The 16,311-nt window shown below is 37.1% G+C and overlaps 1 protein-coding gene across 1 annotated transcript in view; it reads left to right on the top strand.

The window, feature by feature from the left end:
* Window positions 1-16,311, top strand: part of LOC124606055 (testis-specific serine/threonine-protein kinase 3-like) — a 66,353-nt gene that overhangs the window by 42,729 nt on the left and 7,313 nt on the right. Inside the window, exon 5 of the mRNA XM_047138015.1 lies at window positions 2,395-2,585. Within this exon, the coding sequence (XP_046993971.1) occupies window positions 2,395-2,585 (191 nt within the window). The remainder of the gene's footprint in view (window positions 1-2,394; window positions 2,586-16,311) is intronic.

Here is a 16,311-nt window from a genome sequence, read left to right as displayed (position 1 = left end):
CATGATTTACACAATTAAAAGCCTTTGAGAGATCACAAAAAATACCAATGGGTGGTGTTTGGTTATTCAGATCATTCAAAATTTGATTGGTGAAAGCATGTATGGCATTTTCTGCTGAAAAACCTTTCTGGAAACCAAATTGACATTTTGTTAGTACTTTATTTTTACAGATATGTGAAGCTACTCTTGAATACATTACTTTCTCAAAAATTTTGGATAAAGCTGTTAGAAGGGTGATTGGACGGTAATTGTTGACATCAGATCTATCCCCTTTTTTATGCAAAGGTATAACAATAGCATATTTCACTCATAGCATATTTCAGTCAAACATTGAAAGCAGCTTCAATTCTGTTTAACTAAGAATGATTTCACTATCATTTCTTCATTTCAAAAACACCTTGAAAATGCAGTCTATCAGTTTGTGTTTTTATTAAGAAGCTGAAATTTAGATACAGTGCTGCCTGAAATTTCTAAGTCTACTAATTTTAAATGTAACATATCTACATTAATCACAATATAGTTCCTTAATTTAGTATGCTCTGGCTGTGAATAATATAGTATAATGTTTATGTACAACATTTTATAATGACTAACTGTGAGTGCATTTATATTGCCTACCTTTTTCATCATAATATGCAGCATACCCAATGGCACAGGACTGTGCACATGACTGGTTCAGTGCCACTATTGAACTGGTAATAAATTACTCTATGAAGCAAAACTTGCCATGATAGCTGTTATAATGACATTATAAAAACTGTGGAATGTGACTTGGGGAAATGTTGATGGTACCTTTTTCAGTGTAATTATTTACCATCATTAGCCACCTTTCACACTGTATATAATGGCAACAAAGTGATGTAGGCCAGAAAATTATTTTACACAAAAAAATAAAAATGATATAACAGTAAATGCAAATGGACTGCCTCTAACATTAAAAATATGAAACTTCCTGGCAGATTAAAACTGTGTGCCCGACCGAGACTCGAACTCGTTACCTTTGCCTTTCGCGGGCAAGTGCTCTACCACTGAGCTACCGAAGCACGACTCACGTCCAGTACCCACAGCCCCACTTCTGCCAGTATCTCGTCTCCTACCTTCCAAACTTTACAGAAGCTCTTCTGCGAACCATGCAGAACTAGCACTCCTGAAAGAAAGGATATAGCGGAGACATGGCTTAGCCACAGCCTGGGGGCTTCGGTAGCTCAGTGGTAGAGCACTTGCCCGCGAAAGGCAAAGGTAACGAGTTCGAGTCTCGGTCGGGCACACAGTTTTAATCTGCCAGGAAGTTTCATATCAGCGCACACTCCGCTGCAGAGTGAAAATCTCATTCTGGAAACATCCCCCAGGCTGTGGCTAAGCCAAGTCTCCGCTATATCCTTTCTTTCAGGAGTGCTAGTTCTGCATGGTTCGCAGAAGAGCTTCTGTAAAGTTTGGAAGGTAGGAGACGAGATACTGGCAGAAGTGGGGCTGTGGGTACCGCACGTGAGTCGTGCTTCGGTAGCTCAGTGGTAGAGCACTTGCCCACGAAAGGCAAAGGTAACGAGTTCGAGTCTCGGTCGGGCACACAGTTTTGATCTGCCAGGAAGTTTCATATCAGCGCACACTCCGCTGCAGAGTGAAAATCTCATTCTGGAAACATCCCCCAGGCTGTGGCTAAGCCATGTCTCCGCTATATCCTTTCTTTCAGGAGTGCTAGTTCTGCATGGTTCGCAGAAGAGCTTCTGTAAAGTTTGGAAGGTAGGAGACGAGATACTGGCAGAAGTGGGGCTGTGGGTACCGGACGTGAGTCGTGCTTCGGTAGCTCAGTGGTAGAGCACTTGCCCGCGAAAGGCAAAGGTAACGAGTTCGAGTCTCGGTCGGGCACACAGTTTTAATCTGCCAGGAAGTTTCATATCAGCGCACACTCCGCTGCAGAGTGAAAATCTCATCATGGAAACATCCCCCAGGCTGTGGCTAAGCCATGTCTCCACTATATCCTTTCTTTCAGGAGTGCTAGTTCTGCATGGTTCGCAGAAGAGCTTCTGTAAAGTTTGGAAGGTAGGAGACGAGATACTGGCAGAAGTGGGGCTGTGGGTACCGGACGTGAGTCGTGCTTCGGTAGCTCAGTGGTAGAGCACTTGCCCGCAAAAGGCAAAGGTAACGAGTTCGAGTCTCGGTCGGGCACACAGTTTTAATCTGCCAGGAAGTTTCATATCAGCGCACACTCCGCTGCAGAGTGAAAATCTCATTCTCATTAAAAATATGCTTAATTTCCATAGTTAAACTTAGGTTCATTTCATGCATTATTTAACATGTCTTCTTGTTTTTAAATAACAACTCCTATACATGTCTTCTAGCATGTCTTCTAGCTTTTAAATAACAGCTCCTATACATAACCTTACTTTGTTTCAGGGAAAACCATACAATCCTAAACTGTATGATGCCTGGTCACTTGGAGTTGTATTGTTTGTTATGCTGACAGCAAGTATGCCCTTTGATGATACAAATTCAAAAGCCATGCTATACGCACAGCTGTGTCGAGTCATCAATTTCCCAAAACACTGTGAACACTCTGTGTCAATGAATGCAAGGGAAATTGTAAGGTAAGAATGGACACACAAATGTGCAAAAGCCATGCAGTAGGTCTATAGTTAAGTATGGGTATTAGTATCTGTTGACTTACTCTTCAAGATCAAGCCAAAACAATTTAAAAATACAGGAACTCTATTCTGTATTAACTATTGATTGGAGCAGCAACACCAGTGCACAAGAATATGCACTGAAGTTCCTGCTTTACAAGGAAGAAAGTAAAGTGAACTATACATTGCATTACATTACATTACTTGTATTTTACGGATTCTGTGGACAGGGGTCTGTAAGATGTGAAAAGAACTCCAGGATTTACATTTTATTTAGATGCAATACAACAATATGTCTTAACAGTATGAAGTCTTATTTTATTACTGTGATAATATTAATTACAGATTAACCCTGAAATTTAACTTCAGGGATTTCTGAGAAAAATATCCTACAGTGGACTAGAAACAGTTCCCTTAAATGAAGTTCTTTAATTCACTCTTAAACACCACAACATTACCCATAAGATATTTAACATGCTCTGCCAGGTTATTGAATACTCCCATCCCGGGAGTGGAAAGACTTACCTTAGGGGGGAAAAAAAGGAAAAAAGGACGGGTATACACTCGCACACACACACATATGTGTGGATGGATATGTGTGTGTGTGCGAGTGTATACCCGTCCTTTTTTCCTTTTTCCCCCCCCTAAGGTAAGTCTTTCCACTCCCGGGATTGGAATGACTCCTTACCCTCTCCCTTAAATCCCACATCCTTTCGTCTTTCCCTCTCCTTCCCTCTTTCCTGATGAGGCAACAGTTTGTTGCGAAAGCTTGAATTTTGTGTATATGTTTGTGTTTGTTTGTGTGTCTGTCGATCTGCCAGCACTTTCATTTGGTAAGTCACATCATCTTTGTTTTTAGATATATAGCTATAATAGATTACACATAGGACACTATCTTTGTTATCATGTAACTACAAAATTTGAATTTAATATCCTGCTCAAATGGTGAAATCTTCATAAAAAAATTCCTCAACAGAGTAATCGCATTTCTATACCAGTGTCTACTGTATCTTGTGGCAACCTCAAAGTAGCTTTGGTACACTATTTTTTTTGTGTCTGTGTCGGTTATATTGGCTATGATTGACGTAACAAATGGCAGCCTGTTTGATTTACTTCTCAGGTAGCCTATGTGTGACAACCATGACAGACTTCTATCCAATTCCATTACTAAGAATTTAACATATTCTGCTCTGTTTAGTTCCTGGCTTCTGTGCGTATTCTGAATACAGTTTATTTTTTGCCTTAAATTGCTGTTTTTGAAATATTTAGTTTTAGACTACTTAGATGGAATGACATTTTCAGGAATTTACTCTTAATTTTATTTTCTGTCGGTACTGGTGTGTCATTAGCAAATAGAACTGAATGATAATTTAAATTTAAGACTAAATTATTTATGTAAAAAGAAAAATTGTAGGGCCTAGGGCTGAGCATTATGGTACTCCCTGTGAGATAGTTCTCCACTTTGTTTGGTGTTAGGACAACCCTTTACTTTTCTCTGTCAGATTGATGTACACCATTGTAAGGCACTACCCATAATTAAATTTCTTCCTTTTTTATAAGAATAAGGAGTGGTCTATATAATGTTTCTTTGGTGAAGTTTACTTATTAAAGAATGGCATTAATAATAAAAGCTGTTGACTGAAATTCGAAGGCAGGGTTTACTGAAAATTCAAGGAACAAATATAAATAAAATGGCCATATGTGACTAATATTTTCATCCTCTCCCCTATTATTGAAACTGCAACAAACACTTGAACTAGCAGGTGAACAGTCACAGAAGACACATAGCCCTTGTGACTTACAAGTTATTCCTTCATTATAAGTAATGAAAGAAAAAGGAGAAAAACTGAGCAAGATAAGTTATTTTAAACATCATGATAAGAGATACAAAATCAGCCACAGAGAAGATGGATACAACTTTGAATGTAACAGCAGGAGCCAATCAGTAGGTTAAAGATAACAGCTACAAACTTCTATGAAACAAAGAGTGCAAATGGAAAAAAAATCTTGAATGTTACATACATAGTTTCTGATGTTTCTGACAGGTTTCTTTTCTCTCTGCTGTCTTGCAGTTCAGTGTGATCAACCCTTCCCTTCTTTAATGGATTATGTTTCATAGTTCCTTTTTCCCACCTCATGCCTGACTCTCTAAGCAATTATTTTCGAGTTTGGAAAGCTTGAAATTTGATGGTGTGATCATTGTTGATGTGCCTCCTAACCTTCCCCAGCTGCTCCATCTCACTCATGCAACGTAGCTGATATAAACATCAAATTAAATTTTGCTATTTGAGTATAAATAAAAATAAGTTAAGTCATCTAAGAGAGAAAAATAAAGATACAAGAATGTAGAGAGACAAATGGCTTACAAGAGTTTTGAGAATTTGGGAGGTGGATAATATCTTAGGTAATGGCCTAAGTTAAGGTGAAGTTGGTAGTAAAATCAAAGAAATATTTTGATATGTAACCTCATGTTCTGGATAACAAAGCACAGAGACTGGATGTGGATTTTAATGACTAAAACTGTGTATGAAGTGTTTATCATGCTGTTGTTGTACTAAGGAGCAGTTTCAACTAGGCCTATGTGATGTTTATTGATTTTTTTTTTATTCTGGCAAATTTTGTAATACTTGTCTTGTCTCAGTGGGTTGAGGTAAAGCTGCTGCTGTGGCACGAATTTTGCTATTCATGGGTAATCAAGCATTGTACTGAAGCTGACACAGATGAAAACTGTATGAAAGGGACCAATTAAACTGCAATGTGTTAAAATGCAAAACAAGACTATGAGAGATTTGAATGACATGTAACAGCTGTCTTATGATGATTTCATACCCAGGAACACAGTGTTTGAATTAGGTTTTAGCCATACCGATTTTTAATTCCCTGTACCGGTATATTCCCCAATTCTAACTAATGGATGCTGAGATTCTATTTAGAGGTGCTCACAGGACATTTCTATGTAAACCATTATCCTTTGTGAATAGTGTCCTATATATAGTTTATTATTTAAAGATATTACCTTGCATGGCTGATGTTAATTATGTGTATTGAACATGTTGTCTTTATAAGCTATAGAAAAAAATAAATTCACATATTACTGGTCCAAATTAAATAAAATTCTGCTCAGTTCCTTTAATGGGGACATTTTTTGTGACATAAATTAATTTTGGGAATTAAATTGAAATGAATGTCCATTTGGTAAAAAGCTTTTGGTTTTCCACTTCTACATCTACATCTACATCCATACTCCGCAAGCCACCTAACGATGTGTGGCGGAGGGTACCCTGAGTACCTCTATCGGTTCTCCCTTCTATTCCAGTCTCGTATTGTTCGTGGAAAGAAGGATTGTCGGTATTCTTCTGTGTGGGCTCCAATCTCTCTGATTTTATCCTCATGGTCTCTTCGCGAGATATACGTAGGTGGGAGCAGTAAACTGCTTGACTCTTCGGTGAAGGTATGTTCTTGAAACAAAAGCCCGTACCGAGCTACTGAGCGTCTCTCCTGCAGAGTCTTCCACTGGAGTTTATCTATCATCTCCGTAACGCTTTTGCGATTATTAAATGATCCTGTAACGAAGCGCGCTGCTCTCCGTTGGATCTTCTCTGTCTCTTCTATCAATCCTATCTGGTACGGATCCCACACTGTTGAGCAATATTCAAGCAGTGGGCGAACAAGCGTACTGTAACCTACTTCCTTTGTTTTCGGATTGCATTTCCTTAGGATTCTTCCAATGAATCTCAGTCTGGCATCTGCTTTACCGACGATCAACTTTATATGATCATTCCATTTTAAATCACTCCTAATGCGTACTCCCAGATAATTTATGGAATTAACTGCTTCCAGTTGCTGACCTGCTATTTTGTAGTTAAATGATAAGGGAACTATCTTTCTGTGTATTCGCAGCACATTACACTTCTCTACATTGAGACTCAATTGCCACTCCCTGCACCATGCGTCTATTCGCTGCAGATCCTCCTGCATTTCAGTACAATTTTCCATTGTTACAACCTCTCGATACACCACAGCATCATCTGCAAAAAGCCTCAGTGAACTTCCGATGTCATCCACAAGGTCATTTATGTATATTGTGAATAGCAACGGTCCTATGACACTCCCCTGCGGCACACCTGAAGTCACTCTTACTTCGGAAGACTTCTCTCAATTGAGAATGACATGCTGCGTTCTGTTATATAGGAACTCTTCAATCCGATCACACAATTGGTCTGATAGTCCATATGCTCTTACTTTGTCAGTTAAACGACTGTGGGCAACTGTGTCGAACGCCTTGCGGAAGTCAAGAAACACGGCATCTGCCTGTGAACCCGTGTCTATGGCTCTCTGACTCTCGTGGACGAATAGCGCGAGCTGGGTTTCACACGACCGTCTTTTTCAAAACCCATGCTGATTCCTACAGAGTAGATTTCTAGTCTCCAGAAAAGTCATTATACTTGAACATAATACGTGTTCCAAAATTCTACAACTGATCAACTTTAGAGATATAGGTCTATAGTTCTGCCCATCTGTTCGACGTCCCTTCTTGAAAACGGGGATGACCTGTGCCCTTTTCCAATCCTTTGGAACGCTACACTCTTCTAGAGACCTACGGTACACCGCTGCAAGAAGAGGGGCAAGTTCCTTTGCGTACTCTGTGTAAAATCGAACTGGTATCCCATCAGGTCCAGCGGCCTTTCCTCTTTTGAGCAATTTTAATTGTTTCTCTATCCCTCTGTCATCTATTTCGATATCTACCATCTTGTCATCTGTGCGACAATCTAGAGAAGGAACTACAGTGCAGTCTTCCTCTGGGAAACAGCTTTGGAAAAAGACATTAAGTATTTCGGCCTTTAGTCTGTCATCCTCTGTTTCAGAACCATTTTGTCACAGAGTGTCTGGACATTTTGTTTTGAGCCACCTACCGCTTTGACATAAGACCAAAATTTCTTAAGATTTTCTGCCAAGTCAGTACATAGAACTTTACTTTCGAATTCATTGAACGCCTCTCGCATAGCTCTCTTCACACTACATTTCACTTTGCGTAATTTTTGTTTGTCTGCAAGGCTTTGGCTATATTTATGTTTGCTGTGAAGTTCCCTTTGCTTCCGCAGCAGTTTCCTAACCCGGTTGTTGTACCACGGTGGCTCTTGGCACTTGGCACTTGGGTAGTAGTGTTGAAATGCTGATGTTTCAAGGATTGTTATACTGAAAGTATTCTGATTGAAAAATCCATGTCAAACAGTCTGTACTAATAGGTATGTAACAATTGCTGGTGATGGCCTGGGATGTCCTATACTTACACAAACATAGCTATAGTTAGTAGCAGGCATTAGTGCCAAAGTAGATAAGTGATCAACATAATAAATTCAGCAGTTTGAAATAGAACATACATAGTCTCTAATTAAAATGATTTCATATGCCAAAATTTGTGTCTAACAATAAAACATCAAATGAAATAAAATATGCAGAAATAAAATCCATACTTAAAGTCCAAATGAAAAGTGTAAAAATTAATAAAACCACCCATCATGACAAAGTAAATAACACAATATTTTGTGAAAGTCAGAATAAAAGGTATAAAAAGTAATATAGAATATATTAATAGAAATTCTTTCAGTGTGACAAAGCAAGTGAAACACTGTCTTGTGTGAAAAAGATGAATGAAACAGTAATGATATAATAATAAGTCTTGATGGTTGATACAGCATTCAGAGGAGAATCCAGTTAGCACCATCTTGTGGCCACTTGTATGATGTTTTTGTTTCCCTTTGGTGGTATTTGTAGAAGGAGACGCAGTCATTATGCTCTTGGTGGCCAGTGTACATGGCCACATGCTGAGTCATTGCAGTGTGCGACACCAGTGAGACTAGTAAGTTCCTGAATACATTTAAACAGCCATTCAAGTTAAACACATTCTGTTTGTTAAGCAATAACCCTGTATGTGCATAGATATCCATTTCCTCCAGTAGGTTCAATAATTGTCCTTTCAGTGTCCTGTGCAACACTTTGAAATTATTCTGCATATTTCGTGCCTCATGGTTTTCATTATCAAAATGTGTACTGAATGCACTCCCATTTTGGCTGTAGGTCTGTTCTTTGATGCGAGTCTTAAAATTCTTCCCCATCTGACCAATATAAAATCTTTCCTAGTTCTGGCAGTTGATCTTGTAGACCCTACATTCAAAATATTTATTAATGCTGTTGGCAACTTTGTGACATAATCTAGAATCAATTGTACCTTTTGTCTGAAATCCAGTTTTAACTTCAGTTTTTCTGAAAATTTCCACAATTGTCTCTGAAAGTACACCATTGTATAACATAGTAACAAATCTCTTGTTCTCTGGATCTACTGAGTCCTTGTCATGTTTGTTTGTCGTTAAGTATGGATTTTATTTCTGCACATCACACAGCATTTTATCTTTTATTGTAAGATACACATTTTGCCATATGACTATGCAAATTCTGCTTTAAGCTATCGAATTATGATGCTGACCACTTATATAGCTCAGCACTAGCAGTGTCTTCTAGCTATACTTATGTTTGTATAAGTGTAGGACACTCCCAGCCCATCATCAGCACTTATGTGCCTATGTGTACATAGTGTTTGACATTGTTATTTGTATCAGAATACTTTTACTGGTATGTAGGGCTGGTTTGTACGTTTAGTAGAAGTGTTATCTTTCTTATGTTTTCCTGAAATTTTTGTCACATTAGAGTTTTTCTACTTGTAACAGATTTGATAATGGCAGTAAGTTGAAACCAGTCCTTGTGAACTGTATAGCATATGTTACCAAGACAGACATTTATAAATAAAGTGCCAACATGGTCATAGATCTGTTACAGACTTTATGTCTTCAATTGATAAAAATGTACATTCACATGTGTTTAGGTGTTTAAGTATTTATAGAGTGCTGTTGGTGAAGTTAAATAATAAAATGCTGGGCTTCCAAAAAACCTATCTTTGTCCCATAAAAGGTAATTAGTGAGTAACGATAAAAATATTTGCCTCAAGAGAAAACTTATGTACTAGGAATTTCTCTGAGATTTCCATCTTGGGATAAATATTTCAATTGTTGTGAAAATTCTGATATTCAGCACTTCCAGTAAATGGATACTTTCAGAGAAACTAAAGAAATTATTATGCCAATAAAAATTAGGAAAAAATCTGTCAGATTCTAATCTCAAAAACACTTACGATATATTTCAAACTTAGTGAAAAGATGAGTAATGAATTGCATATAACAGTACCAATGTGTCACGAGGAAACGTTTTCTGAAGTACTTCTGTTGACAAAAAGAGGGAGCAACTAAAGCCATTAATGATTAATGTGATGGGTGACCATCCAGCCGCCATGCGCTGTTGCCATTTTTCAGGGTGCACTCAGCCTCGTGATGCAAACTGAGGAGCTGCTCGACCGAATAGTAGCAGCTCCGGTCAAAGAAAACCATCACAACGACCGGGAGAGCGGTGTGCTGACCACACGCCCCTCCTATCTGCATCCTCGGCTGAGGATGATATGGCAGTCGGATGGTTCCGATGGGCCACTTGTGGCCTGAAGACGGCGTGCTTAATGTGCACAGAATGTGGAATTGCCTCATGATTATTTTTAACATGACTACTATATCAAAATATTTTTCTCAGTGTAATTTAATTGGATAGATAAAAATATGTAAGCTTTCAGAGCCAGTGGCTCCTTCTTCCAGCAGAAGACTTGAAAGGAAAGGAAGAACGGTGAAGGAAAAGGACTGGAGATGTTTAGGAAAAGGGATAGAGTTCAGAAAAATCACCAGAACTGCAGGTCAGCGGACACTACTGGATGGGATGAGAAGGAAAGACTCATCATGTATTGCACCTAATTTCAACTGGTTATTTAAATACAGCAAATGAATTACTTTTTAGAAAGCACAATAATCAGTATAGATGCATTAACTGTTTCCTTTTCTCTTGATGTCTCCTACAGGGACAAATTTGCGGTATGCCAGTTTATTTATTAGATGGCAATTGTGTATTTGAAAGTAATTAAATATTTCATACACAATTTTCATTAATCTCAGCATCTCACTAAAAAAACTCATTTTTTGAAAATTAAGCAAACCCTGTTTTTATGGAATAAGTCCCAATTTTGGCAAAATAATCAAATTTAGAAACCTATAATTACCATTATTCATTGAACACTGAACAAATTTATTTAGTACCAAAGAGCACTGCAACAGCTTAGGAGCTGTATTTAAGGATCCTAATACATTCTTAAGCCATTAATGTGTGGTAAAATATGTTTGACATCATAATAGATTGGGCTCCAAAACACACAGGAAAATGTTCACTCATACTTTCTGTGCCATGAGAAATAAGGGAAACTAATAAGAGTTGATGGGGATGTTAAAGAATCTAAACAACTTTCAGCCAATAGTAAACATAAAATTATACACTGAGCTGCCGAGGAAACTGGTGAAGGCATGCATATTTAAATACAGGTATATGTAAACAGGCAGAATGCGGCATTGCGGTCGGCAATGCCTGTATAAGAAAACAAGTGTCTGCCACAGTTGTTAGATCGGTTACTGCTGCTACAATGGCAGATTATCAAGATTTAAATGAGTTTGCATGTGGTGTTATAGTTGGCACATGAGCGATGGGACACAGCATCTCTGAGGTAGCGATGAAGTGGGGATTTTCCCGTATGAGCATTTCACTAGTGTATCCTGAATATCAGGAATCCAGTAAAACATAAAATCTCTGACATTGCTGCAGCTATAAAAAGACACCGCAAGAACGGGACCAATGGTAACTGAAGAGATGTGTTCAATGTGACAGAAGTGCAACTCTTCTGCAGATTGCTGCATATTTCAGTGCTGGGTCATCAACAAGCATCAGCCTGCGAACCATTCAATGAAACATCACTGATATGGGCTTTTGTAGCTGAAGGCCCACTCATTTACCCTTGATGACTGCACGATACAAAACTTTACGCCTCTCCTGTGCCCATCAACACTGACATTGGACTGTTGATGACTGGAAACATGTTTCCTGGTCGGACAAGTCTCATTTCAAATTGTATTGTGTGGATGGAACTGTATGGGTATGGAGACCTCCTCATGAATTCGTGGACCCTGCATGTTAGCAGAGGACTGTTCAAGCTTGTGGAGGCTCTGTAATGGTGTGGGTCATGTGCAGTTGGAGTGATACGGGACCCCCTGAAACGTCTTGATATGACTCTGCCATGTGACACATACATAATCATCCTGTCTGGTCACCTGCACCCATTCATGTCCACTGTGCATTCCGCCAGACTTGGGCAATTCCAGCAGGACAATGCGATGACACACATGTCCAGAATTGCTTCAGAGTGGCTCTTTTGAGTTTAAACATTTACGCTGGCCACCAAACTCCACAGACATGAACATCCCAGACATGAACATCATTGAGCATATCTGGGCTGCCTTGCAACATGTTGTTGCGAATAGAACTCCACCCACTCACACTTTTACTGATTTATCAGATTTATGGACAGCTCTGTAGGATTCATGGCGTCAGTTCCCTCCAGCATTACTTCAGACATTAGTCGAGTCTATCACACGTCATGTTGTTCGCGGGGGCCCTATGTAATATTAGGCAGGTGTACCAGTTTCTTTGGCTCTTCAGTGTAAATACAACAGGGAGTACATATATCATGCACTGGAATGTAACTGAATTAAATGCTGAATACTGAAATGACAAATGTTCTAAAATTTCAATTTTTGGTCTGAGTTTGAAAATATTAAAGTAATTTATTTAAATGAATACTGGCTTAGTGACGGTGCAATAAAAATCTTAAATAAGTTTGAAAACTTTAAGTTAGCTACCAGCTTTTGTAGGAGTTCATGCCCACTTATGTATTCACATTTCGATTACTGTGAAAGAAGTGACTTTAACTGTTTAAATGAAGAGTGATTTTTGAGGGTTGCTGTTGTGGTGTTCATCTGCTTTCTTTCTTCATTTGTTGTCCTTTGTGTCAATGTACTAAGTTGTGATACTGGCTGAAAAAATTGGGGGTGGAAGTTTAACACTGACTACTTTACATGATGTCACCGACAGGTGCACATTTGTGTTTCACAGTTCTTTACTATCACTGTTCACAACCTCCCAATAATACACAGTTATATGGTCAGTGCACTATTGTTTAACTTTCGGTAAGCCTCATTAATAGTTTGCAGGCAAACATCAACATGCTGCTACAATAGTTTACTGTTGAATATCTAAGAGCAGTAAAAACCTAACCATACATTTCACAGTCTTTCAGATTAATTGAACAGACACTGTCATTGCTTTAACACATGGCCTCTTGGTGTAACACTTATTTCACGGTTAAGTTGATGCATTGTTGTTGTTCTAACCAACACAGATTTCTTGTCTGAAACTCGGCTGTGGACTGAGTGTCTCGGGACCAAAAATCAGACTCTTGCATGTCAGCACAATAATAGGCACTGAAACTACACATTGTTTGATGTTTAATTTACAGAAATTACAATTAAAATTTAACTCATTAAATTAACTGAATACATCGAAAAATTCCATCCTTTTAATAGTTTCTTCTACTACAAGAGTTAGGCTGACTTATTTGTTTAAATTATGAAATTAACAGATATCATTATACAAAAAATACTTCTGACAAAACTGTTAATTACTTTGGAATTAATTAAGGACTGGCTTTGCTAACATGTTTTCAAATAGATCCTTTAAGAATAGTACTAGTTGTTCCTCCTAATGTTCATAATTAGTATAGAACTGGTATTTGTTTATAAGTCAACAATAGAATTTAAGTTACGAAACGATTACTGATTTCACGCTATAACAAAAGATACTAACTAGGCATAGTCAAAATAAATTAGGAAATTGCTGACATACACAAAACTAAGCATAAAATTAGATTTGGTGCTATATTTAGAACTGATGGCCAACTTTTCGCTTTTACAAAAATGCAGCTTATACTCATGTATGTTAACAATAAGTAGTCAAAAATGAAAAAAATGAATTTTAAGGAGGTGGATGGCAAAACATGAGGGGAAGTAAAAATCATCCCAGCTTGCTTTGACACACTGTTTCAAATTAAGGAACCTAAATGTTGCTATAATGTCAATTTATAGAATCCCAGGAAAAGTTACAACTAAGCAATTCCTGTGTAAATTTCAATTTTTGCTAGAAAACCTCAGTAAAGAGAAAAAGGAAAAAACGTAATTACTGCCAATTTCAAGATCAATGTGTTGAGTGAAAATGATGAAGCATCAAAATTTATTGACATAATAGAAAAATATAGTTTAAAATTAAATTTTTTGTTATCAACTAGAGAAAATGCTCAGCTGCATGTATAGACAATATTTCAACTAATTACGTTTTTGAAGATGCACATAAATTTTTTTCAGGTTTAAGAGTTTCTGATCATTCAGCTGTATTTATTGAGTTGAGATAAAGTAAGGAAGTTCTGTTTTAAAAAATCTGCATGAAATGGAACTTTAATCAGGAAAACATGAGTTCATTTCATGACAAGCTGGGCAAGACAGAATGGCACTTTGACCAAAATATTTCAAGCAGTGCAAATTTTGCAGTATTCGTGAGTAGTTTTTTAAATGTTTTCAATGAAATGTTTCCACCTTAAACTTGTCTAAATAAAGCGACAGTAAAGTTGAAATGGATCACTCAAGGTACACAGATCATTAGTACTAATAAAAGACAACTAAATAATGAACTAATATATAATAAAAATACTGAATTTGTTGAATATGTTAGACAATACAAAATTACGTTTTAGAAAGTTGCCAAGGCAGCAAAGCAAATGGCAAATAATAGTTTAATTTTAAGACATGAGAATAAATAAAAGCCTCACAAAATTTAAAACAGTGTAAGCAATTAAGTAAAAAATATTATATTAACACTGAAAAAGAAAAGCTCTGCAGGTTGGGATGGGATACCCACAAAAGTTACCAAATTTTGTGTAAAATAATAGAAAATGCACTGTTTGAAATAATAAACCCATCTTTTGAGCATGGATGCTTCCCAGAGGCGATAAAGTATACAGAGGCAAAAATGCTGTTAAAAAAAAGAGTAAAGAAAGGATTTGGGAAATTATATCGGATATCTTTTCTTCCAGTCCTCTCAAAAGTATTTGAAAAAGTAGCTGCCATCCAGATTCAGATTTTTATTGGAAAATATGAGATTATTTTGAAAAATCAATTTGGCATGGAAAAATCACTATAGATGCAAATCACAAGTTTGTTGACAAGATTAGCACATCATTAAACAATAAAAATAAGGTTTCAGGGATCTTCCGTGACCTCACAAAAACCTTTGACTCAGTAAGCCACGCACTTCTTACTCATAAACTTGACATGTATGGAATTAGGAATGCTGTTCCACACTTGCTTACTTCATATCTATCCAATAGGAAACAAAGAATTGTTGTCTCTACAAATGCAGCAAATTGCTCCTCCAAATGGAAGACAATAACACAAAGTGTCCTCAAGTTTCTATCCTAGGGCCTATTTTGTCTTTATTCTTCATTAATGATCTATCAATCAATAGAAATGCCCACTCAGTTTTATTTGACAATGACACATCTGTACTAATTGAGTGTGAGCCAGAAACTATCTCTGTCTGCATCATCAATACAATAGGTCATTTAGAAACATGGTTTCATCTCAATGGATTAACCCTGAACATCCTGAAAACCCATGTGATCCAGTTCAGAATAAAGCAGTCAATACACCAGAAAATTAAAATAAACCATAAAAACCAAACTCTAGAAGATGTGGATTGTGCAAAATTTCTAGGATTAAACCAAGACAAGAATTTAAATTGGAACAAACGTGTGGAATAACTAGTAAACAAACTATGTAGCTTTGCATTTGCAATGCAAATATGGCAAATGGCACCTACATGGACACAAGGAAAACTGCATACCACAGCTACTTACAGTCATTTACAAGGCATGGTATCGTTTCTTGGGGAAATCTGAGTAACTTAATGCCCATACTGAAATTACAGAAAAGAATTATTAGAAACACATTGCTCTGCATCCACGGAGATCATATTGCCCATTGTCTAAAAACCTGAAATCATTAACAGTAGCTTCCTTGAATATCTATGATATTATCATGTTTTTGCATGCCGGTTTAGAATTATGTGAAGAGAACTACTTTGAGTGCACTTATAATTATACAAGAAATAAAGAAAACTTTATGGTCCCTGCTCACTCTTTGAACTTATATGCTCAGACTCTCCATTACATGGGAATGAAAATTTATAAAAAATTATAAACCCAAGAACATTTTGAGTATGAACCTAGAGTCACTGAAAATAAAGCTGCATGATACTCTGCTTGAATGGTGCTACTACTCAGTTGAAGGTTTCATGATTTATGAAGTGAATATTTGAGCAGGAGGTAGTTTATAAATTGTCTTGTTATGTGAATAAGTAAAGGTATCTTTTCACAAAAAAGTTGCATTTATGTTTAAATACAACTCCATCTTATTAACTATAGCTTTATATCAGTGAAACTGTATTAACTATATTTTGACCTGTCTCCTGCACTCTAGTCAAATAATTAGAATCTGTATGTTATGAGACAAATCACAATTTCTCATCAAATAAATTTCCTATTTGGATTGTAATCATACTTGCATTTAGCAGTACAGATTATTACTGTTACTACGAGTGATAGAAAAGG

Source organism: Schistocerca americana, chromosome 3 (assembly GCF_021461395.2).
Source record: "Schistocerca americana isolate TAMUIC-IGC-003095 chromosome 3, iqSchAmer2.1, whole genome shotgun sequence".
Taxonomy (NCBI): domain Eukaryota; kingdom Metazoa; phylum Arthropoda; class Insecta; order Orthoptera; family Acrididae; genus Schistocerca; species Schistocerca americana.
Note: the sequence above shows the minus strand (reverse complement) of the source record. Positions and strands in the feature narration are given on the sequence as shown.